The sequence below is a fragment of the Camelus ferus genome, chromosome 35 (genome assembly GCF_009834535.1).
Source record: "Camelus ferus isolate YT-003-E chromosome 35, BCGSAC_Cfer_1.0, whole genome shotgun sequence".
Lineage (NCBI taxonomy): Eukaryota > Metazoa > Chordata > Mammalia > Artiodactyla > Camelidae > Camelus > Camelus ferus.
The window spans coordinates 26,961,941-26,988,083 of record NC_045730.1 but is presented as its reverse complement, the minus strand read 5'-3'; the positions used below and the strand labels follow the sequence as shown (position 1 = coordinate 26,988,083).

At 43.9% G+C, this 26,143-nt stretch overlaps 1 protein-coding gene across 7 annotated transcripts in view; it reads right to left on the bottom strand.

The window, feature by feature from the left end:
- Positions 1–609: 609 nt before the first annotated feature.
- Positions 610–26,143, bottom strand: part of EPC1 (enhancer of polycomb homolog 1) — an 89,448-nt gene continuing 63,914 nt past the window's right edge. For 5 of the 7 annotated variants that reach the window (XM_032473911.1, XM_032473909.1, XM_032473910.1 and 2 more), the window contains 12 exons: positions 18,152–18,297; positions 17,544–17,750; positions 17,012–17,160; positions 15,964–16,123; positions 14,767–14,943; positions 14,406–14,495; positions 14,175–14,323; positions 12,270–12,622; positions 5,243–5,361; positions 4,116–4,257; positions 3,665–4,028; positions 610–1,972 (listed from right to left, as the gene is read on the bottom strand). In XM_032473911.1, the coding sequence (XP_032329802.1) occupies positions 1,900–1,972; positions 3,665–4,028; positions 4,116–4,257; positions 5,243–5,361; positions 12,270–12,622; positions 14,175–14,323; positions 14,406–14,495; positions 14,767–14,943; positions 15,964–16,123; positions 17,012–17,160; positions 17,544–17,750; positions 18,152–18,297 (2,129 nt within the window). In that variant the 3' untranslated portion in view covers positions 610–1,899. Of the gene's footprint in view, positions 1,973–3,664; positions 4,029–4,115; positions 4,258–5,242; positions 5,362–12,269; positions 12,623–14,174; positions 14,324–14,405; positions 14,496–14,766; positions 14,944–15,963; positions 16,124–17,011; positions 17,161–17,543; positions 17,751–18,151; positions 18,375–26,143 lie in introns of all 7 variants that reach the window. The other 2 variants (XM_032473907.1, XM_032473912.1) reach the window with 2 other exon arrangements.

Here is a 26,143-nt window from a genome sequence, read left to right as displayed (position 1 = left end):
GAGAGACCCTGTTCTGATCGCATCACTCGTCTGCCCCAAAATCCTCTCGAGGGGAGGAAAAGCCAGAGTCCTTAGAGTCGCCTACCAGAGCCCTTCGAGGGGGCCCCCGCTGCCCTCTGAGCTGCCTGCTCTCCTCTCCTGCCTGTGCCCCAGCCGCACCGCGGCTCCTCCCGCAGACCAGGCAGCCGCTCCCCCGCCCAGGTCCTAGTGCGCACCTCTCTGCCACCCCCCGGCTCTCTGCGGGCCCCTCCCTGCCCGACCCGCTGGACACAACCCCCACCCCATCCTGGTGCTGCTCCTCCCCCTCCCTTGCTGTACTCCCTGCCCCCCGGCCCCAATACTCCACACAACACAATTTAAATTTTACTTACACATTTTGTTTTTATCACCCAGTGAGACTCTAAATTCCAGGAGGGTAGGAATTTTTTTCACTGTTGTAGGACCCAAAAGAGTCCCAAGCACAGGAAGTAATTGTGCAGTAAACACTGGTCGTAAAGGTGGACGTCAATCCCGTTCCCCTGTCCCCCCCACCCCCGCCTTACTGATGATTTTAATGAAAGTCCCGCGAAAGTTCTTGGACTGAAAATAAAAGCAAAAGACCACTACACATTAGTTTGTCAACATGTAATGCCCTGGGTTTATTTTGTGAGAACTCTATCACAATTTTTCCAGGTGGGATTAAAAACCTTAAGGATAACGTATGCCAACGGCCTGGGCATTCAGACTTCGGTGCTGGCGAAGCTCTGGTAGTAGTCTGTTAAGTACCACTCTCTTCACAGAAGAGAAGTCATGTATTTCCAAAGGAAGGCACCCGATAGTTGTGGTTCTGGCCTTGCAGCCTTCTGGAGAATCTTAAAAGGAAAAAAGCTGGCTGGCTGTTTTTAGAAACTGGAATGATGATACACGTACAGCAATTACTGCGTTCTTCTCCCTTATATCCTTTTCCTAAGAACAAGGAAAGAATGAAGTCTTTTAAACAATTCGACAATAAAAAGTACAATTTTCCTCTTGTGCTAAAAAAAGGGCAAGACAACATAAACTCCAGTTGTAAGGACTCCGTCTGCAGACCTGACTGAACGCGTTCCGGCGTGGGAGGAAAGGGGGCTGCGGGCCGTGTGCAGAGCAGCGACGCAACGCTAGTGCTGTGAGTACCGGAGGGGCCCGCGGCGCCGCGGGCAGGCGGGGACGGGAAGAGTCAAGAGACTTCACTTTTAGCTTGTTACTTGTCCTAATGATGTCAGACCAGGAAGATCCCCATTTAACAGTACATTCCCCGTTTTTTTTAAATTGATGCCTTTTTTTTTTTTTGTAAAATTCTGTATGTATGTCACCATTTTTTTCACATGATACACAGAAAACTCATGGACCCAGAGGGGAACCAGGTCATGTTCTACCATTTACAAAACACCAAGGAGTCCACAGCTACCTAACACATTTACTACAGCACAGGAACCAGTGAAGGTACAGTGTACAAAACTGTAAACACGGCACAATAAATAGATAAAACAGCAGGCTCCACACCATGCGCGTGTGATGAGACTGCATCTCGACACAACCTCACATCTCACACTCTTTGTTGCAATTTATCTCCCGCCCACCCCCACCCCCAGTGCAAAGCATCACAAATGAACACTTCCGTATTCAAGGAACATATATACAAGGGTATTACAAATAGCAGTACTGTACAGATAATTGCTGTATTCTTAATTTACAGGTGTTGATTTTTTTTTTCCTATTAACAGTAAGGAAAGAAAAACTGAAGCGTGAGAGATGAGCACTGCTGTCAACTCCTCACAGCTGCCACGGAAACGCACGAGCTGCATTCCATCATCCCCTGCATCCAACGCGACGATGCATAGCACCTAACCACATCCGCGGGCGGCGGCCCCTCTGGGGCGGCTACGTCACCTCCATCGCTACTGTGTTGTCCGCGATGTTGTTCAGGGCTGGCTTTTCCGATTCGTGATTTTCCCTGTGGAAATACGGTTCAACAGATCACTTATTTGCAGTAAACTGAACCAATCAAGATGACCTTCCCAGTAAAAAGCTGAAACATTTTTAGTAACAGAAGGAGACCTGACTCTTCCGGGACAAGGCAGCAAGTGAGGAACATGAGCCTTTGCAGTTTGTTATCAGGAAACACCCCCGAAGTCAGGCTCATGTCACCATAAACTCGGTGGCCGATGTGGCACCAAGAAAACTGTAGCAGCACCCAAGCAATCGAGGTGCTAAAAACACATAAAGAATTTCTGAGCTTTGGTTTAGTCTCAACCCCCTCCTCTACTGAACCTTTCCTAAGGGTTTTAAAAGGAAGCACGTGACTGAGGTTCACTAAGGCCAGGACTTTCAGTCAGGGTTCCTCCTGCGTGCGGAGTGGGGCCGCCAGAGACCCGACCCGCTGCTGTGCCTGGGGAAGCCAGCCACCTGTCTGGGCCTCAGTTTCCTCATCCGTAGAACAAAGGGCCTGAAACAAGGCATACAGAAGCTCCCACAGACTGAGTGCCCCGCGGTCCTCTAACTTCACAGCGGTGAAAACCACAGTATTATGTACTTAAGTAAGAGCTGTCACTGGCCGCTTAGCTACGACCAGGCCCAGAACACTGACGGAGCAGGTCAGCATCAGTGCCGAGCAGACACGACGTCGGTTCAGACGCAGTCAGGGACGCGTGTTGCAGTCCGCGGTACAAACCCTGCTCCCTGCTCTGGGCGCTGCGGGCTGAGGAAGCCTGCGCGTCAGGCCGGCATCCAAGAAGCCCCCAAGTCCACTCCCTCCTGTCACTCCGACACCAGCTTACCTGTTAACCTCTGAGCACGCTGATACTCCCCCCACTCTCTCTCCTCCTCTGCCCAACCAAGATGAAACCTGATCTCATTCTGTAGGACAGTCCCAGGTACACCCCGGAGTGAGACTATTTCTCCTCATTTTGAAATAAGAGCCATAATCCACACAACTAATTTGATAAGCACGTAATACTCTGATGCCTCTAGGACAGTTTTCGCCCATTACTCACAATTAATATTGTTTACCTTTTCATGCTTGTCTGCTCACTGAACTGAGAACTCCTTGTCTTCCCCTGGTTCCTCCCAAACAACTTGCAGACAGTAGGATTTTAACTACCATTAGTATTTAAAACAGAACAGAGCCTGAGGAATCATTCTAACCCATCTTTTGAAACCTAAGAAGACAAGTCAGCATAACCAGTAACGGCTTGATGAAAAGCTGACCTGCACGAACACCGGGCCCTGCACGTGACCGCAGCAGCAGCAGCAGCAGCAGCTTGGCTCACTGGCCACGGGGGCTTTGGTCAACTCTGCCCACATGGGGAGCCGCGGAAGGAACTGCAGACAGAGAGACATGCTAAAGAGGGCGCCCTCCACGCAAAGGTGGAAGGGAAGCCAGAGCAGTGCAAGCTCTCGCTTATACTGAGAACGTGGCGCCAAATCGTGTGTGAGTACCCACTCTGCGCGCTCAGCTCAAATTCTCAGCAACTCTGAATTACAACATTTATCTGTTTAGACCTTAACTAAGGAAGTCTTATCTAGACATGTTTAACGTATGGAAAGAAAAGAGCACAAACACCAAGAAATAAGTAGAGATGAAGGCCAGAGAGTCTGAGTCAGGCCTCCTGCTTTCCGATCGCCCTAGGCCTCCGTGACTACTCACCGTGGGACCGAATCTACGGAGGGTGAGGACGGGACCTTGGAAACTTGACAGTTTGCTGCGGCAGCCAGCTTTAAGGCAGACGATGGCACAGCACTTAAAGTCCTGGGTATATGTCGTGCATTTATAGGGGCAATAGAGTTTACAGTGGCAACTGATGAAGGTACAGTCAATCGAATGTTGTTCCCAATCAGAACCTGAGTTGGCGCAGAGTTGGCAGCAGTCACCTGGTGACTCGGCGCGCTGTGGGGCCCTGGAGTCTGGGTCAGGCTTGCCGGCTGCAGCAACGCCGAGGCCGCCGTCGACGGGCTCGTGTGGACAAGCGCTGCAGGCGCCGCACCGCCGAGGTGTAGGCCCTTGTACACGCCTGCGGGGAAGAAAGGACAACTCTCTGGTTTGCCACAGACGCGGGCAACAAATCTCAGCAAACCACTGTGAGCGCCCCTGTCCTCACCTGAGGCTGGAAGGACGCCGTTCACCCCAATTCCAAGCACCACGTCATCCTTCATCTTGAATCCCATCAGCTGCTCTGACGTCACCAAAGCAGAAGCGGCGAACTGAGCACTAGCAGAATCCAGAGTCTTGGAGACAAAACCCTGCAAAGAAAACAAAACCAATCTCATCAGCATCAGTCAGCCTCAAACTGATGTTAAAGCCACACAGGTCTACCAAAACCAGTCTGACTGTAAGTCAGAGTGACAGACCACTGGAGTATCTTCATCTCTCTGACAGTCATAAACCTGATCAGTGTCCAAGCAATCCTGTAACTCAAGGATTACGAATTCTGATCTTATGTGATAACACACAGTACGGAGTTACCAACATAAACCTTTTATAACATAGAAAGAGTGAACCTCCAGTACAAAGTACTGGACAAGAAACATGCCAGGCAAAACATTTCGGTGATTTGCGACGGATCAATGAATGAACAAATGCACGTAATGAATAAATGAGGACGTAAACTTCTTCCACCTGACTTACGCCCACGCACACACAGAACCAAAGGCACCTCTGGGACAGTAAGATGACCATCCTTTTAGAACAGAAGTAACACACATCACATCCTAACTCAGCCTAGAAATTAAGAAGCCCCTTGAATTTTTTTAAAGGATTTTTTTCCTCTGAGATGCTTAGAGGCGCAAATCTCAGCCTCAAGTAAGCCTTAAATATGCTTAGAAATGGCAAACATTTATCATGCTTTAGGTTTAAAAGTGGTTTCTTTTATTAGTGAAAGAGGTTATTTTAGTGTGACATTTAAAATAATTAAGGTTCCCCATATAACGAGCTGGGTGGGGTTGCTGAGGAAAGAGGTACCTTCACAGACTGCAGCCCAGACCGCAGGACAGGGCTCCGCCTGTCGTGGCCATGCTTTTCAGTTTCACGTGTTAAACCCGGGAGCACACCTCCCAGGCTCACCTGTCGTGCTCTTTTTAAACTCTGCACACAATGGCTATAACGGAGATTCGGGCGAAGGCCACGTTCCTGCTAGTTAGACGCAGGCTCTGTGACGAAGGCTGGTGATCAGAGATGAATTCCGGTGGGAAACAACGAGGGGTAATCGCAAGGCAGACAGCTGCTCACCTGTGGAGTGTTGGTGGCGGAACTGCTGCTTGCTTGCTGCTGCTGAATCTGTGCGAGCTGCTGTTTCTGCATTAGTGCCAGCTGCTGCTGATGGTGCTGGTACTGCTCGGCTGTAAATGCTGAACGTAGAAGAGAAAACACTTTACAAAAACGCACAGCCATCACACACATCTTACAATACACTGAAACAAATCAGCATTTAAAAAAATACGTGTGCAAAATTAAAGCATTTTAGCTTTCTGCTTTATAAAGATCACTTTCAAATGAAAATTTCAGCAGTTTTATAACCACACTTAACAAGAGTGGCTTGAGTTTAAAGAAAAACAAAATTAAACTTTCTGAGTTACACATAGGAAAGAGAGATGCTCACTTCCCACGATTCAAAACCATTATCTTTGTAAGCTGTGACCCTCGGGCTGGCTTGCGTAAAAGGTAATACCAGCTTTTTTTTAATCCACGTAACTGAAATTCAACTTGGCATTGAGCTTGAGAAGAAACCTGACAGTTACCATCTGGTTTCTAGTTCGTTCATCTTACTGTCCCAGTGGTTCAGACGATCCCTAGCTGTTCTGTGCATAAATACTTAGCTGCTCGACACACTTCCTAACTTCAGTCATTACAAACATTTCCTTTGTATGAAATACAAAGTTGTTGGGTTATTACCTTTTTCTTTTCTAATTAAAAGAACCCATCCTTTAAGTTTAACAGGAAGAAAAGAGGATCCAAAGGTTAATTAATTTCCCCACCCAATTAACCCACCTGGAAAAAATCCAGTCAATAAGAACGGAGTGGTTTATGTTGGTTACTGTACAGAATGATGTCTGAGGAAAGACACTGTGTTATGCTACTTATGTTTGTCTATGGAGAGCTCAGTTCTAAAAAAAACAAACAAAAAAATGTTCATTTATTACCCCCCAAAAAAGTGTGTGCAGTTTTTAAAAAAGGAAACCTTTTTTCTTTTTTTTTTTTCTTTGCCAATTTAAAAAAAAGCAAAAAAAAGAGCACATACAATCACAACATGACTTTACAGGCTTCTTTAAGAAGGCTGTGACGTTTGGGTAAGGATTATTTCAAAACAATAAAAAAAAAAAAAAAAGGGTTATCATGCACCCCTGGGTACTAGGGAATCTATAAATCATGCATATTTTCTCCATCTAACGTTTAATGCTTTCAAAATACTGTCAGCTAATTTGTTACTGTCTTTGATTGCATTTTGATAATTTAGTTAGAACATTACTTCACCAAGTTTTATAATTTTCATTTAGCGCTCACGAAGAATCTTTCTCTCCCAGGATACGGCTTCTGCCTAGGACAACTGCAGAATGTTCAGACAGATGTTAGGTAGAAATTCTAATATATTCTGAATGGATCAGAAAACTGAAATAACATTTAAGAAAACTCCAGGTGTTATCAGTATTCACACAGGCTCTTATTCTTGAGCTGAACTAATTTCTTGGGCTAAAAAGGCAAAAAATAAGTTGTTGGAGAAATTCTATTATTCATTTTCTTATTTTGGGTGTTACAAATCTGTTTAGTTGATATCTGTCCTTTGATGAGTTTCTTTTCCTACCATGTTTGTAATCCTTGGATCTGAATTCTACAGGAAGACTTTTATTGATAATAGGATAGTCCCTAAATATTGACATAAAAGTAACTTTGTCAACATGACCATTTCCATGTAACAGAAATGTGTTAAATCAGAACTTGAAGAAAATTAAATTTAAAAAACGTTGCTGCTCTGAAAGTGTTTATAATCAACATAATGTTTATCTTTATATTTAAAAAAAAACCTATAAAAAGCAGTTGTTTAAAACTACAGATCTTTAACTTACTAGTTCAGCTAATATATTTTTGAAATTTATACTTTAATTTTCTAAGTTTGAGTGAGTTACTTAAATCTTGAATTTCCTCTTGAGATGCTTAGTAAACTTTAAAAACAAAAAAAGGACTGTTTCTGGAAGGTCGTATCATTATACACCTAGAAAATAATTTAGCATTCACTATAAAAATCTATATACAAAACTCCATTTATATAAGTGAAAATATTCTTTCATCTAACTTTGCCTGTGTTAGTGTGTTCTAATAAAAAAAATTAGCAATATTAAATTGGAAATCAATTTGAATAAAGGTTCCACATATTTTTGCTCTATTTAAATCAACATTTTAATCCTCAGTCTCTGAAGGTTTTATAAATTTCACTTTTTGAACAACTGTTAACATCTTCCTAATAATACAGATTTAGAAATAAAAATGCAACTGACTTTTTAGATCCTGAACACTCATCAGATTTTAGATCCCCAAGTCAGATTATTTCTTACCTCTCTCTATGCTCCAGAGCCTGGTTATGAAAACTCCCCTGAACATTTCTGATAAATGTTCCAGAAGAAACACACAGAGCAACGTGTAAGCTAGAAGCGATGGTAATAAAACCATGGGTCTCGGGGCCAAGAGAGCCTGATTTTTTCTAAGTTCTCAGCTCTGTCATGACCAGCTGAGCATACCTGAGCAAGTGACTTAATAATCTTTTGGGGCTCAGTACGTTCATTCCAAAATACAAGAGAGATTAAAATAGCTGATCACGAAAGCCCTTAAGCTGTAAGAAGCTGAAATGGAGACGACCTTGGATATCACTGTACTTCAAAGTCCAACGAAATGCTAAACGGGAATAAACAAAGATGACCATATTCCCCTAAATTTCTATCATGGCAGAAAGTTTTTAGGTCGTATGTCTATCTCCAGATGGGGCGTAGTAGTCAGGTTTGCAATTTACACAAACACGGGCAGGCTGATTTTGTGGACAGATCACCAAGCCTAGAATCAGAATCATTTCACGGAACCAAAAAACTTTAGATCAGGAGGGATGCTTGGCGATTTCTTCCTACAACCTCACACTCGAGATGCCCAAGAACCTGTCATCTGAGGTCACGAAGATACTGAGTAGTGAAAAGGGTTTGGAACAAACCCTCCCACAAACCAATGAGATTTTAAATATATATATAAAAAATAGACAAAAGTTTGTTTGAGATTTAATACTGTTTACAAAAAATAATCAAACTTTTTACGTGTCAACAATATGCATCAAGTGCTTTCACAGGAATCTCAGACCCAGACCTCCTGACAGGCAGGACTCCGGGAGGGAGAAGAGCCAGGGGCTGAGGGAGGGGGGCACGGACAAGGTGAAAATCTGGGAACAGGGAAGGGCGGGCCAGGACTTCAGGCACATGGAGGCCACTATGATGATGGAGCGCAGGAAACCCACCAGTGCGCCTCCAGGACACACAGGACCTGTGCGTTTATGTTTAAGGAGGCAGCTTTTGTTCGATATGAACAAACTTTCTAAACAAGATTCCCAGCTGGAGAACAACCTGATCTAGGAAGTTGCTGGATTTTAATTTGCCCCGGAGGTATCTAGGCAGAGGTCAGATACTACTGTTGCTTTGGGAGCTTCTAACAATTCTCTGGGGTAGGAATTTAGATGAAATAATCTATAACTTCACGAGTCCACTTCTTATGCAAGGAACCAGCGTGCGGGACACCAGCACCTGCAACAGCCTGAGTTCAGGCTGCTGCCCTTTAAGTCACGTTCCCGAAGCTGGAGGTCAACTGAAACGACCCAGGAGTGGACGGGGTGGGCCCACTAAAATAAACTATTTGAAAACTCAGTTTCAGAAGATGGATTCTAGATTACTAAAATGTGTATTTCTTATAAAAACAAAAACAAAAACCAACAAACCCAAACACCTATTTCAAAAGATGCTCCTCAATTAGAAGTTCTTTGAGCAGTACACGGGGAGAAAATTATCTTAATACAAAAAAAAAAAAAAAAGGGTACCTTTAAAGAAATAAATATAAACTGAAATGACTGCAGACAGTAATGTGACCCCCCTAATCAGTGAGCTTGAATTGACAATTTGGAGGTTCATAAGTGCTTATAAGTTACCTAAAAAACCAATCTGTGAAAACAAATCTTTATTACAATTCATTTGATAGCAAGATATGGCCAAGTCTGTATCATCTGACTGCAAGTGATTTGGACATGAGATTATCTGTGGTCAACCTTCCGCTCAGTGTGGACACTGCTGCACATCACATAGCTGTAAAAGCATGACTGCATCTGACTGCGGGCGCGGCTCCAGACTCTGCTGAGCGTGTGATTCTCATTCTGAAACACATCTGGATAAGGATTAAGGTCCCACAGAATGACAAAGTCTAACAATGAGAATATTCAACGTTCAAATCTAGAGTTCCTTCCCCACCGCACTCAGGAAAGTGACTGGAAGTGCTGATGAAATTTCACTGGGAATTCAAATCCTGAACATATTAGGGTCATTTAAAAATCATTTTTCTGTTTTTAGTCCTTCTGAGTTACAGAGCACATTCTAATTATGAAAAAAAGGTATGAATTCTGAATCTGATACCCCCCAAACTCAAACACATGCAAATGAATATTAGTTGCTGAACAAACACTAAGTTTTCAAAGGTGTTTTTGTTGATTAAACAACATCAAAAAAAATGTATTTGGAAACTGTCCAAATCACATATTAACTAAAGACTATTCAAAATACACAATTTACCCTTAAGTACTAAAAGCAGCCCTAGAGATTTTAACGCTGTGTCATTCTGCCGCGCAGCATCCAGAGGACCGAGCACTGCAGCGCCAGACTAACCAGGCCTCCACTCGGCCGCACAACCATGCAAAATGGACAAGACTGGGAAGGCAGCAGACAGACTCAGAGCAGCTCGATCAGAGGCGACAAAAGCTGGTGTGCTCAACTCGTGCCCTTCACCAAAAATGATGGGCTCATGATACCCTCATTCAGAATCTCCTACTTGAACGTGAGAACCGGCCCTTATGGAGGATTATTCAGAAAAGGAAAAAATCAGTCCAGAGGGCACCACTATGTCAACGGCACACATGTAAACACTAGCATTTAAAACAATTACAGAATAATCAAAAGTGGCTGAATCAAAACCCACATATCTGGCCAGAGCAGCAGGCAAGGTCACCAGCTGACCCGCAGGGCATGTAACGGCTAAGTTCTGAAGTCGGCACAGTAGAAAACTAAGCCCTGAAGACTCCGTCAGCGTGTCCGTGAGAGACCCACCTCCTTCCAAGCCCCACACAGCCAGCCTTCCTCTGGTAGCAGACTAGATCGGAGTTTCTGCGGCTGAATACCAGGTTCGTACTTGGGGGCTACGCTACATGAGAAAACCTATCTTTAGAAGAACTATAGTGACATGGATGGAGGCAAAACGGCAGCAGCGCGAAGCAACAGCGCAGGCAGCGGAGCCGCGAGGGGGACGGGCCCCGCGGAGGCCCGCTCGCTCAGGACAGCTGTGTTCAGAGGATTGTCTAACATCTGAACTGCTAAAATTCTAATTTTTTCGCCACAGGCCTACAGTTGAATTCACTTAAGTTAAAGATACATACGGTATGAGTCGACTGCTCAATACTTTATAGAGCACGAAGAGAGAGCTTTAGGTTTCTGGAACATTCACAAACATGAAAGAATAGAGCGTTACCCTAGAGCAATCTGCAGGTTTCTATTCTGTAAGAAGATCTAGTAAAATTTAAGGGAAAAATTGAAAACAATGAAATGCAGCAGGAAAAAAACTGATAAACCCATGTAAAAACAGTATTATATATATAGGGGAAGGAAATGACTAAAAAAAAATTAGGGTTATTAAAGAGTCTTTTCAGCTAAATTTTTGGTAATACTACTGTACGATGTTCACCTTTCAGTATTCTCTGGCAAATACAAATCAAGTCAGTTTTACAATATCCAAGCTTAGGTCTACGTATTGCTGAACAATTTTCATACACAGATCACGACAAATCCTTAGAATATTTACACAACTCAGCTTTAAGAGGTAGCAAAGGCGAGAAATGGATAGAACAAGCCAATTTTCTATGTGTGGTCTCAAAGAACTTTAAACAACTGGAAAATATTTATCAGGGGAACACATTACAAGTTTATACTAAAATCTCTACACGCACACCATACATAACTCCTCCTCCATACTGAAAAGTTCTTCATTTTGAATTTTAAGACTATAAAACCAGAGAAACACTCTTCATGAAAGACTCTGAAACTAATGGGATTATAAATAATTTGCTAGACTTCAGAATAATTTATAGATTATCTTCAACTTGATTTCTGAAACGTGATGATCTTTCTTATGAGGCCAAAGACTTCCATTTCATAGAAGTACTTTATTTCTAACCACAAAGTACATTAAGTCTATGGAATCTTTCCTGGAGGTCTTTAAGAAGAAGAAGCATATTTTCATATTTACTAGGTTTAACTGTAGCCTTAGCAGACAGGGGGACAGATAAATACTATTACAGCCCTTTCAAAATCTATACTTGAATTATTTTTATAAAATTCTGTAGTAACATAATTTTAATAGCGAATTTCTATAACCTACATGCCTCAAACAACAGCTTTAAGATAGAAAACTAAAATTTGAGAATACTTTGAGACAGCATTTATTTTAGACACATTTCACCATGTAGCCATAATGCTGAAGTAGGTATTACCTGAAAATGTCCCCAAATTTATTAAAATAATCTTTTAATTTAAATGTTTTTCTCTGAAAAATCAATTTCCCTCTTACAAATTATTTTGAATTACTGTGTCATCAGATAAGGCTTTGCATGTCTATCGACTTGCTGGTCTACTTTTAAGCAGCCTAAGGAAAAGACCAGAAAAGTGTCCAAACATAATACAGTATCAGTTTATGGTCCATTGTCTTTTCACAGTACTTGTAAAGAGTTGAATTTTGTGGTTCTCAAAGGGTATCCAGGAAACAAACCTCCTACATTAAATAAGTGAACCCCCTACGCATGTGGGCATGTTTAAATGAAGACACGTGTACAATCGGACTCAAATACTTAAACCGAGATTTAAAAAAACTACTACTAAGAGAAAGGGACTTCTAGCGCTAAGTATAAGAGACCACATATTCAAAACCTTGATGAACCGGGCGCTGCCACGGAAACACACCTCATAACGAACGAACATACCGAAGTGAGCCGCGCCGCCGCCGCTCTTACTCTGCGTGGAGGTACTGCATGTCTGGGTCCCGGGCGGTGCTGTTCCTGTTCGGTTCACACTCCTATACAGTTTTCTACAGGAGAGTTCATCATTGTCACTGTCATGTAGGGACGGTGTCCGAGGCCTGAAGTGCCGCCATCTACATGATTTGATATTGACTAGTATCTGACTGAGGTCTTTAGAGAAAGATGTGTCCGAGGTATTTGTTTCTGAGGTATTGGCAAACTGATTGACTGGAGAACGCTGTGGAGAGGAAAGCATTTCCAAGTCCAGATGGCGAAACACACTGTCATAGTCTGAGTGAGCTCTGTCCAGCAAGACCCTATCAAAGGAATGCAAAAACACACGTGTAGAACAGCTGCTCAAAAATCATACAAACAACGCTTCTCTTTCTCTCCCCAACTCCCAAAAAGCCATCTCATACTGAATATTTAAAAGCTTTAAATTTGGTTATTTCAGTATTTGGTTCTATGGGCTAAAATCTCAATTTCTTTTTCTTTTCTTTTCTTTTTTAATACAGGTACTGGGGATTGAACCCCAGGGCTTGTGCATGCTAAGCACGCGCTCTACCACTGAGCTACTCTCTCATTTCCCCAATCTCAATTTCTGATAAAGGTTCTTTGACTTTATAATGATCCGACTAAAGAAGGAAGTAATCACCTTAGAGAATCAGGTGTCCATTTTACAACAAACAGCAAGTCACATAACACTTCTACAGATTGGCCTAACAGTGTGTCACTGACACTGTACGGGAGAATTTGATTTTTCACTTCCATTACAAAGCACCAAAACACTTCATGAAATATTGCTAACCTATCTGTTCTTCATTTAAGCAAAACTTAATTTTTTTTTAGAGGGGGTAGGTAGGAGAAAAGCAGTTAAGAGGTATGCATTCCATGGATATTTCACATCATTAAAATTTCTCGCAGACAAAATAACTCAGCCACTACTTACTCTCGAGGATATATTTTCGTGTTACGTATGTATGTAAACTTTATAAATGACTCCATCTTAGAATAATAATGCTGATTAATGCTAGTAAGAATAAAATACAGCCAACAGAGAATTTTCACTACTACTGATGTCAGCATAATGATGGGACAGGAAGTGTTCTATAAAATGTCTTAGTGTCTGGATAATTCTAAACTAAGGATTAAGTGATTAAAAATTGCAATTAAGATTCAAAAACGAAAGTAATGTATGCATAAGCCATTAATTTACCATAAATTATATCCTTAGGCTTCTTCCTGAAAGCACCTTGATATTCTCTTTTGCCTTTGATTTTTTTTTTTTTTTTTGACATTATACTTGGGTGTCTTTCTTTTTCTTTGCTTTTCTGTGTTCTGAGATTTCTTCCCTGCCCTACACCTTCACAGAAAGACACCTGGAGCACGAAGGACTTCCACCAGGTTTAAACGAAGAAGTGCTGGCAAACTGGATGTCAAGATCAGGTCCTGCAGCCTTTCCACGGACGAGTTAAACAGCTCAGTATTTATATGACGTTTCTTGGCCTATATTTATCCTTTCCCCCCAGAACTCCTAAAACAATTGTGTGGTTTTTTCAACTTAATTTATGCAGTCACGTTTAACCCTTGCCTTCATCTGCTGCCTTTTCTCAGAATTCTACCTGAGGAGAGATACCTGAGGTTTCCAGTCTTGGGAAGAAAAGCAGACCCACTAGGGAACTCCTAGTTACGCACAAAAAGCTCTTGTTGCGTAAGAAACAGATAGCAAAGTGGTAAAATGTTTCAGTCAAGAAACTCAGCGAACAGCACGCGGGAACAAGTGAGCTGCTCAGGAGGACTACCTCACTTTAAATGTCAGATGGTCGCCCCACCCGAACCCCCTGCGCCAGGAGCGCAGAAGCGCCTTACCTCCCTCCGCGCCCCAGCCGCCTCCGCGCGAAGCCGATGCACCTGCGGGGCACGGTCAGGGTCGTCAGACAGTATCGGTAACGCGCGTCCCCGAGGCCCCCATCTGCAGGGCTCGTCCAAGGCCAGTTGCCAGTTTGGTCTAAATGAGGCTTAAAAAGAAAAATCCCAATTATTTCGTTTTGCCAAGCAAAAACCAACAGTCTGTGCTTAGAAAGAAAAACGTAAACTTACAGCGTAGTACTGACAGCCTGCCTTCCTGCGGAAAGCAAAGGGGCCGTCGGGGTCGTTCTCTTCCTCCGCTTCCGAGGAGCCAGACAACACCTTTCAACAGAAAGGTGGAGTCAGGCACAAGCCCTCCCAGCCCTGCCTCTGCCCCCTACAGCCCCGTCTCCGCCCCCGCAGCCCCGTCTCCTGCCCCCGCAGCCCCCTTCTCCGCCCCCGCAACCCCGTCTCCGCCCCCGCAAGCCCCGTCTCTGCGCCCCGCAGCTCCCGTCTTCGCCCCCGCAGCCCCCGTCTCCGTCCCCGCAGCCCCCGTCTCTGCGCCCCGCAGCCCCGTCTCTGCGCCCGCAGCCCCGTCTGCCCCCGCGCTCACCTGGGACAGGGGCTCCTCGTCCGAGCTGGGGAAGTCGTACTGGTTCAGGTCTTTCGCGTTGAAGCCGGGCAGCGCGGCGGGGCCGGCCTGCGGGGGCGCGGCGGCCGCGGCCGGCGGGAAGACTTTGGGCTTCTTTTCATATTTACGCTTGGGTCGGATGAGATCGGCTTTATCTTGCTGCAGCGCGGGCAGGAATCAAACATGAGAAACCATGTTCAACAAAGTTTTGGAGAAGTTCTAAAAATAAGTTTACTGCTAACATGCAGGCATGCGCACTCAAGAGACAAGACCCTTACATTCAGTCATCTTACACGGTAAAGTCTTAGAGGTCGGTCTCTGAAAACACGAGGGTGCTCCTACAACCTACACATAATCAGCAGTATTCCGTTTTAATTAAAAGTAAAAGAAGAGAAGTTCTCCAGCTTCTGAAATCCTGTCCTGTAACTGAAATTAGTATTCACTGCGGGCTTCTGTATCTTTTTTCTTAATTTTCTATGAAAATTCTAGGAGAGAATTTAAAAATGGGACGTCTAACCTTTATTCCAAAGAATTAACAAATCAGTACTGGGAAAGTAATAATGAAAACGATTTTATGCATATACGGCAAACTTCAGATAAGCATTAACACAGTGAAAGATAAATCCATAATGCTAAGGTACTGAAAAAATACAGAGCAGTAAGGACTTGCTGGCTGAACAACGAAAGCCCTTTGGAGCGGTGGATTTTGAGCCGTTGGACAGGTAAAGATATGAAATCACTCAACGGACACACGGATAAAATATAAAGGCAGGAGGGACGGAGCGACGAACACAGGGAGGTCAGAACCGTGCAGGCAGTGGGGGCAGAGGCCGGGAGAGGTGCGTCCCATGCGAGGCCAACAGGCCAGAAAAGCGCAGAGGCAAAAAAGTTTGTCGGGAAGAAAAAGATCACAGCAGGTATCACGGTTGTGTAAATATGCTAACTGTGTGTCAAGTTCCCTGCAGTTTAGGGCCTTCCGGTCCTCAAAGAAAAGTCCATGATCACACTAGAAGGTCGCTCTCCCCACAGCTGCTCCTGCCGCGCCTACGGGCCAGCCTGAAATCAGAAGCGCGCTCTGCGCGTCCTTCCTGGGCTTACACGTGCTTCCCTTTTCACTGATTCCCTGACAAGACACCACGCCCACGCTATGAGCTACTGTCACCGCAGAGCCCTTCTCACCTTGCTGCCTTTGAACTCCTTGGCGTCCACCGCTTCCTGGTGTCGGTACTGGGCGCTGTTGGCGATGGGGGCGGCGGGCGCGGCGTACGCGGGCTTCCCGGGCTGTCTCTGCGCCAAAACCTCGGATACGATCTCGCCGCTGTAGTCGCCCAAGTTATACCTGCGTCACCGGAAACGCAGCCTGAGAAGTTCGTTCCCTAAGCACTCATCCTCGCGACTGCCAACAACTAACTGAGACACAGTGACGAACACTGACGGCGGTGAGCGTGCGATGAGACCGCAGCTCCCCCCGGGCTGCTCGCTGAATGCTTATTAAAACTAAAGACTACGTAATTCCTACTGTTTCTTTCTTTTACTTTTTGGCTTATAGCTTTATCTCGGCACCATTAATAGACAACTGTGGGGAAAAAACAAAGGTTTAAATTTTAACATAACAATTCTGGTCAAAGATGTGGTGGAGATGTTCAAATTCATGCCTAAAATGGCGCTGAGGGACTTACTGCTAAATTGAGTTGCCTGTGCTATAAAACTGATTTTCCTGAAATGAACTGCAGGAAATTTAACAGTGGTTTTCCCTGGAAACAAGGACTAGGAAACAGGGGAGCAAGGCCCTCCCTGCTGAAGGGTCATCCGAGGGTTAGGTGTACATCATGGGCCTGTCCCCTCCCCCTCTCTATATCATTCTCTGTTAAAGAAACTCAGTAAGTGTTTAACATAAAATTCAGTGCCATCTAGTGAATAAAATAAAAACTTTAAAAGTGGCAAGTGTTCTCTCCTTCACAGCTCTGCACACAACTCAAGTAAGGGCAAAAGGACATGATTTCAAAATGTAAATACCTGGCATGTTTCATTTACTCAACCCAGTTGCTTTCAAAGGAAATAAAGACAGGAATTCACGTAAAATTACAGTGTATCATCCTACACATCTCAACGGTCTCTGATTATTATGACAAGAATGTATTTCTGAAGGTACACACAAGTGCTTAGGAAGTAAGTCTACGCAAAATGCTAATGGTACCATACTTCTAATGCTATTAAAATATTTTACCTCTTTTCCATAATTTCCAGGGTTAAGTGCAATAGCTCCCTTTTACTCTTTTCTCTTCTTTTTATCATCTCTAGAATAGTAACAGCCCGACTGAGATCTCGACGCAGCTTAAGCATTTTTTCGTAAGAGGCTTCATCATTTTTGCGATTCTGCAAATATGAATTTGCTTGTTTAATGTCCATAAGCATTTCTAACTAGTGGCATTCTGAGTACAGCTGCTGATATAGAAGAATACATGTATTTGAAGGGTTAGATTAGAACTTAAAGACACTGAAAAGGAACATGGATCACCAGGAAATCAACTATGAAAACGGTTTTTAAACGGATTAACCTTAAAATATAATCATTAATAGCTCTGTAATGAATCTTAAGGTCAACTCACTTTAAACTGATACTTTTTCATTATATTGGATAGAAAGTCTGTCTAAACACCAATTAAAACACAGCCTTCAGATACTGAGATATTCATAATCATAGACACATTTTCTTACATCAAAAAAAATTACAAAGAAATGTCCCCAGGGTCTCTTACTTTTCGAGTCTGCATTTTTTCGGTGCGTCTTCTAAAAGCCACATAGGGGTCATTTGTGCTGGAGCCGTCTCGTTTCTCCTGTTTCACTGATGGGATGAGAGACGGCCCTCGACAGCTTTTCCTCTTTTTAATCCAGTATTCATAAACTTCTCTGATTAATTCATCGTCTTCTTTTAGCAGTAGTTTAGCTTCCTGCAGACTGACTGGCTAAATGCAAAATCATTATGTCATTTTCACATAACATAAATAGAGGGTCCAAAATTACTTCTAAATTTAAATAATAATCAGAATAACATTAACAATAGCAAGCATGCTGAGAACCTTATACATGTCAGACAGTGAGCTAGATGCTTCATTTCAATTGTTTAAGTTAATTTTCACAACGAACCCCATAATGCTTCTCCTCTCTATCTTCACAGATGGGGAAGCTGAGGCAGAGAAATTTAAACATATTGCTGAGGTGCTACAGGTTAGTAATGGACAGAGACAGCCTATGAACTCATGCTTGTCCGGAGCCTGCCCGTGTGCCCTCTCCCCAGTGTTATGCTGTTTCCACGTAGAGATTTATACACACACACACTCTTATTATATATACAGTGAAGATCTACCTGCTGACCACTGCCTTTTTCTAGACGGTCAATCATTTCCTCAAATTGCAATGGGCAGATGTCCATTTTCTTCTTCAGTTTATTCACAAACACTTCATCTTCAGAATCCAAATCATAGTCGGGCTGTTCGGCATCCAGGCTAAAAGCTGACAGAAGAAACCATAGCCATCATTTACTGCGTGAACGCACTGACCAAGGCCTCCCACAGGTGTCTGGATAATTTCTAAAGGAATAAGAAAGACTTTTTTTAAGATTTTGTTTTCAGACTCACAACGTAAACTTCCCACATTTAAAGTTTAAGAAAGAAGATCATCTTTACTGTTAAGAAAAAAGTAATGCACGATATGGGTGTGACCCCTCTCCCACGCCCCAAAGAAACTAGAAGCCCATTAAGGAACATAAGGAGACTGTCAAACGTCCTGCGCTGAACTGTGTGAAAAATTATGTAGCTCAAAAATGAGGCAGTATCAGTAACTGCATGTAATCTGACACAATGATGAAAGGAGAGGGTCTCTAAGTAAGATCGTTCCTAGAATATTTAGGTCCTGCTTTAATAGATCACTTAACGACTTTACCAGAAGCTCAGGGAGTGGCATTTAAAGCTGACACATCAGAAGCCATTGCCAACAGCGGGCAGAGCTGTCTCGGGGAGAGTGCGTTCCTGCCACGGAGGCGCGTCCCCTGGTGGGAATCGCTCTCATGGTGAAACGTGGGGTGTTCCTTAGACTTGCCAAGAGTTGAAGAATAGGGCAAGAACCACTGCTTCATACTATTCCACCAAATGTCATTCAATTCCTTACCAAAACTAAACTAGTTTGATAATAAGTAAAACATTAAGAAGCTTGATATCAAAGTCTGTCTCACACCTTTCCCTGCTTTAACTCCTCCTAATTCCCCATCTCCTTCAAATCCAAATCCTTGGAATCGTAGGAGCCCCCTTCTGACCCAGGCTCCTCAGCAGATTTCACGTATTTCAAAGAGCAGGCGCTTTCATGTCTTCAGGCCTTTCCATCGGCTACTTTCCACCTGTCCACCTAGCAAAGGACTATTCAGATCTTCTCAGAAACCAGCCTGACAGCTGGTCCAGTGGAGTCCGCTCCTGACCACCCTCCGCCCAGTGAGCGGTTCTGTACCACTGTTTCATCTTTTGTAGAAGCTATGAACCCTCCCCCAGAAAACAGCACAAGCACACAACACTCAGCACAAATTACAAGCAATTCAAACGTCCCTAAAAGCTTGTGGCACCAAGGTTAAAAATCCTGTTCTAGATCACCCTCCTTCTTTTGTACTGTTTTTCACACATACTTCATAACCTGCTTGTTAAGCATTCGAATGTGCTCGATGTCCTTGAGGGGAGGCACTTTGTCTTATTTTTGTTTCTCTCTGTACCGCCAGTGCAGAGACAGTAAATTCATCATCACGCCCACTCTGCTCGCAGTCCTCCACTGAAAAGCATTTGGATTGACTCTATTCAAGCGGGGAAAAAACCTGAAAAAAATCTGCTGGGACAAGAGGGGGCTGTCTGGCACCCCAAATCTGCCATCCCTGCCTCAAGTTTAACACAGTATCTGGACCACACGAATCCAGTACACATTTGTAGAACTGAACACACTGTACCACTGTTTCATTTTCATTTTGACCTGTATCACACTTCTGTAACATCCCTAACTGGATGAATATTCACACTCCTTCATAAAAACCTCTGTATTAACATCTCTGCACCCATGTTTCTTGCAACCACAGGCCCTCCAATGATTTTCCATCATCTAATTCTGTTACTGCTATAGCAGTATTTGGAGATTTCAAAGTGGATTAAAACTCTGTTGGATTAAACACACTTGTTTTTCTGTCCTTAACCAAAAAAATTCGTATCTCTGTTGTTTAACAGTCACACTAGCCACATGTGACTAATTTAAATTAACTTAATGAAATTAAAAATTCAGTCCCCTGGTTATAGCAGTCACATTTCAAGTGTTAAGCAGTGCGTGTGCTAGTGGCCAGTGCTGTAGCAGACACTACAGATTATCAAAGCACTTCCATTATCACTGAAAGTTCTACTAAATAACGGTGACCCAGATACTCCAGAAAGCCAAACTGACAGGGACCAGCCATCAAAGTTCCTCCTTCTTCAGGGTGCGTTTTCTATGCTTTTAGGCATCGTGTGCACATCTGACGTGCTTCCGGCATACGTTGTATCACCGATGACAAGTCACAGCCGACCGACCAGGGAATGGAATCCAGACAGGAGAGGAAGGCTCCCACCCTGGAGACCTCCGTGTCTTTCCCACCGAAGCCGACACGCACCTGGGGGTCAGACTGCTCTTGCCTCTGCAAGCTTTTCTTAATTCTGTTTTCTGTTATAATGGAGGTACTGGGGATTGAGCCCAAGCTTTTCTTTAGTTAGTGCAAACACATCTAAGATCTTAAAATATGAGGAGAACCAAATCTTGTTCAGATATAAAATATCACAGCCCTAGAGAAAAGCTAACATGTAAAAATTCACTTTAGGATTTCATCTGACCAAAAACCCACAGCCAATGATTAAAGTGCAATTCGGCTTCAGCTAAACCTGAAGCTTCCAAACTGACAGCTCAACCGCAGCTGACACAGATGCAACACACTTACAGCGAGTGGTCCTGGAAGCAGGAGCACCTTCAAATTCCCTGGGCCGTGTTACTGAGTGGAGAAAAGGGTCTGAAGAGAGAAGGGAAAGGAGTCGCCTCTTCTAATTAAGCTCTGCCAATGCACGTGAGACCCACTCGGCCAGTAACTGGTGAACAACAGGAGCCGTACTGGAGAGGCTGACTCCTTCAAGAATGCCCGGATAGGGATAAACCGAGGTACGTGCACAACCAAACAAAACACAGCACTCCACACAGGAAAAAAGCCTAAGCAGAAAGAACACAGCAGCACATAGCGGCCGACTGTGTAAAGGAGACACAAAGAGGTGAGACCGCTGGTGAAATGTACGTAAACGTCCACGTTAACAGACGCCTCCTTACGGCTCAGGTTAAGTGCGCGCAGGTGGGACGCCCTTGGCGCCAAACAGCACTTTTGTTTATTTTTTGGCAGTGTTTGTGTGTTTGTTTGGGGGGGGGCTAGGTTTATTTACTTATTTATTGTGATGGCAGCCCTGGGGTTTGAACCCAGGACCTTGTGCATGTGCACTCTACCACTGAGCTACACACTCCCCTCCGAACAGCATTTTTAAACTACAGGAAGCAAATAATGAAAGGGCATTTGAGTCTGTGAAACAGCACAAAATGTGGATTAGGAACAGGATGTAACTCCTGACTGGAAAGAAGGCGCATGCGTCAAGGCGGAGGCGAAACCTCACCCAGCAGGGATGGCTAAAGGTGTCAGTTCAAGCGCCAACTCAGTGACCGGTAATACCGATTCGCCAAGCCCAGGAGGCAAATTCTGGGCAGCAGAAAAGACTGTCATAATGGTGGCACTTAGTGCGGGGTGGTAGGTATCTGACCTCTTTGCTTAGACCTAAGCAGACAAAGCATCACTGGCTAGCCAGATCATGAAACTCTTCACCTTGTTCACATTTATAAACAACAGAGCTTGGAGTCACATCAAGGCCGTACTCAGGGAGAGCAAATGGAGAAGCCCCGACGTGAAGGACCTGAGATCCCAGCTGTGAAGTCCTTTGTGATACAGCAGTGTTTGATGCTATGGGTGCTGTCTGTGAGAAAGCAGAACCAGAAGAACGCTGGGGGGAAGTGGAGGCAGGCAGAGGGAAGGAGAAAAAGGAGCCTTTCAGAACCAGGGCACACAGGCTGTGTCTGCTCTGAGAGGTAGTAAAAAAGTAGGTTCTACAAGGATCTATTTTTAAAAATATTTTTATTCATAAATAAATTCAAACTTATAAAAGCTTCAAAATATAGTACAAGGAACACCTGCATATCCTTTACCCAGAATCACCTGCTGTTAAAATTTTATTCCACTTTATTATTTGCATGTGTGTTTCTCCCCCACACACACGCGCGCGCGCAGGCACCTGCACACACATCTTATGAGCCGTCGCAGAGTAAACTGCCTCCCTAGCGGCTCTCTGCCGCCACACTTCAGAGTGTGTTTCCTAAGACAGAGGGCCTTTCGCGCAGCAGCAGCAGGCATCGGCTTTCCGTTCCCATCCTGGCAGCCCAGCCGGCCGTTCGCAGGTCCCCACTCCAGCACAGGACCAGCCAGGGACCAGGGCTTACTCTCCTTCTTGTCTCTTTAGCCTTTCTTAATTTGTACCATCTCCACAGCCTCTGTCTTTAAGATGTTTCCTGAAGGACACATCCCTCTCCCCAGGATTTTATGTTTGTTTGTTTAGGTGAAGTACTGCTGACAGACTGCGTTCTGTTAGTTTCAGGTGTTGCTAGCAGCACAGTCTTCACTCCGTGGGTCTGATTTTCCTGGCACAGTGAACATTCAACTTCTTAGTCCTTTTCAGGGTCTCCGACCTAGAGGCACACAGTGTTCATCTGTTCCTCATAAGTGGTGGTAATTTTGATCATGAGACAAGGAACTACCCAGTCACCCCATTATGTCCCTGCTGTCCCCTGCCGCTGGTAACGGATAAGCAGTTTGTGGGGAGAGTTAAGGCCGTGCAAATACCCTGCTCTCAGCAGAACCTCCTCCCATACTGAGCACACGCTGGAGTCTCTTGTGTGACTGCATCCCGACCGTGAAGGCTGTGAGCCCAGCCTCTCCTCTCTCCACACCACACCGCCCGGCTCCAGGCGTCCTCTGCTGCAGAGCCACGCGACTGCTTAGTACCAGGACGGACCCAGGGACTCCCGCTTCCTGCGGTTCATGGTTTGTCACTGTGCGTAATTACTCCGCTTCTCAGGATGTCCCAGAATCAGCCAGTGGACAGGCCTCTGCCATTTTTTAAGTGCTTAATCTCTGGCACAACAAGATGCTGCAGGTTGTCCTGTACTTACCCTGCCCCAGCCCTGGAATTGGCCATTTCTCCGCATAGTCCTGGCCCTCTTTAGTGGGGAACAGCGCAGAGAGCAGGCACTAGGTATGCACACTGCTACTCAACACTTTTGCTTCTTGGCCCTACCAGTGGACAGAGCTGGAAATGCACGTGTCTGTGTCTATAGACGCACGTACTTACACAAATGCACACGAAGACTGCTCCTTTAAAGAAGGCTTCCTTTGAGGATTAACAGGAGAAAATCTTGAGAACCAAGTTCAAGGGGAAGGGAGAGAGAACTGTTCTGTCCTTTCTTCCAGAAGGAAGAGGAAAAGGGGAAGTCCCAGCTGTATAACCTGAAGCCTTATGGATCACCCATCAAAAAGAAACCACAGTAAGACCCTTTGGACCAGGAGATGCTGAATAGCACCCTGAGATAGTTTGGAAAGTACCCACAGTCTGGAACTAAAGGCGGCGATAATGGCTTTAATACAGGTTTCTTCCTGCACAGCTCTGACTGGGATAAAAGAGAGAAAATTAAGACCTCTTTCCTAAGCTGGCTGAAGACAAAAATAAAGTCGAGATTTTCCAAACAAATGTCAATGAAATGTTAACAGATACATGTAATGAATACATTTGAAAACTGCTCGGTTAAAATAAACTTTTTTTTTTAACTGCAAGATTCCCAGAGCCCATAAACATAGTAATATGCATTATAACTCTGGGAGTGGAGAGGGAATTTATATGCAATAATTCTCAAACGTGTTTGATCATGACTTTTTTAGGCAATACTAATTACCATCCTAGAAACTCCATGGAAGTTTGTGTAACATTAGCTTAAGAGTTTTATAAAATTGAAATTAGGAGAATTGAAATGAACCAGTCTATATATATATAATTCGAGGCAATTACCCTTCATAAGCAATTTCTTAGACCACCTGGCAGTCAAGATTCAATTTTAACTTTACAGAAATTTACAGTATAACTAGCTTTTCTGTGTATTATAGTATATTAAAAAGCCAGTATCAATTTTTAAAGAATTAACATCAGGTTTACACAATCTCTTCCAGAAACCAGAGTAAAAGGGAACATTTCCAACCTGGTTTTTGAGGACAATATTACTTTGATACCAAAATCTGACAAGACTGAGCACACACACAAAAGAGACTACCAACCAGTATTTTTCATGAACTCAGATGCAAAACTCAATAAAATCCCAGCCAACAACATATGAAAAAAATACACACGACAGCCAGGTGGGATTTATTCCAGGTATGCAAGGCTGGTTCACTATTCAAACCCAACCAATGCAACCTACCATATCAACAGGCTAAAGAGAAATAATCACATGACCTTATCAACTGATGCAGAAAAGCATTTCACAAACTCAACAGTCATGATAAAAACTCTCAGCACACTAGGAATAGAGGGGGAAAGCAACACAAAAAAACCTACAGGCGGCATGACACTTAGTGGTGGAAGGCTGAATTCTTTCCCTCCAGGATCAGGGACAAGGCAAGGATGTCGGTTCTTAACACTCTTATTTTAACATCATATTCAAGTTCTAACCACTATACTAAGGCAAGAAAGAGAAATAAAAGACGTACAAGTTGGAAAAGAAAAAATAAAACTATCTCTATTTGCAGACTGCAACATGACTTTCTATGTAGAAAATTCCAAAGAATTTGCAAACACCTTCTAGACCTAATATGTAATTTCAGTTAAGGCCACAGGACGTAAGCTCAATACACAATTCAACTGCATTTCTGTGTACTGACAGTGAACAAGTGGAAACCAAAATCGAAAGTGCAATACCATTTTCAATTGTTCCAAATACATAAAACAGGTATAAGTCTTCCAAAAAGTACGAAAAAGATATGGATCTGGATGATGAAAATTATAATGTGTCAACAAAAGAAGTCAGAGCAGACCTAAACGCCTGGAAAGTCACACGGTGGTCACGGATTGGGAGACTCAACATAGCAAAGATGCCAGTTCTCCCTACGGTGACCTGTAAGTTTCACGCAATCCCCATCAAAATCTCGGCAAATTCTCTGCACATGCAGATGAACTTATTCTAATACTTACAGGGAGAAGCCCTCAAGTACCCAAAACAACTCTGAAGAAGGAAAATGAAGGAGGAGGCCCTCTCCCTGACGGCAGGGCCATCACACAGCTGCAGGGGTCACGGCAGCGGCACCGTCTCAGGACTCAGAGGTGAACGGAGCAGAACCCAGAACCAGGTTCACACCAATATCCCTAATTAATGTTTGGCAGAGAAGCAAAAGCAATTCAACGGAGGAGGGATCACTTTTTCAATAAATGGCACTGGAGTACTCAGGCATCGGGGGTAGGGGCGCAGGTGGGGGCGAGAAACACCATGACCTAAACCTCATACTCAAAATTGACCATACACTTAAGTGCAAAGTGTAAAACTGTGAAATTTCTAGAACAGGTCAGAGGAGAAAGTCTTGACACCAGAGCGAAACAAAGAGTATTCTTAGAGTTGATAGCAAACTCATGACTCATAAGACGAACACTGGTAAGTAGATCTCATCAAAATTAAAAACCTCTGTTCTGTGAAAGGCTCTGCTAAGAGGATCAAGACAAATTACAGCCTGGGAGAAAGTATTTTCAAATCATATATATGACAAAGACTTGTATCTAGAATATGCAAACAAAACAAAATGCTTAGCACTCAACATTAAAACAATCTAATTGGAAAATGGGCAAAAGACATGTGCAGTCATTTCACCAAAGAGGATACAGAGATGGCAAGCACACAAAAGCACGGTTAACCTATCAGCCATTTAGAGAAACAGACTTAAAGCACAATGAGGTATCGCCGCACACCTGATAAGAATGGCTAAAACGAGTGACAGCCTCAGACGCTGGCCAGGGCACAGAGAAAAGCTGGATCTCACACACACCGCTGCTGCTGACGTGGGGTGGCACAGCCACTCTGGGGCTTCACGCACAAGTTCTTGTCAAAGTGGAAATGGATGGCCCAGCAACTACACTCACAGGACTCTGTCCCGGAGAAACAAAGCTTATGCTCACACAAAACTGCGCGT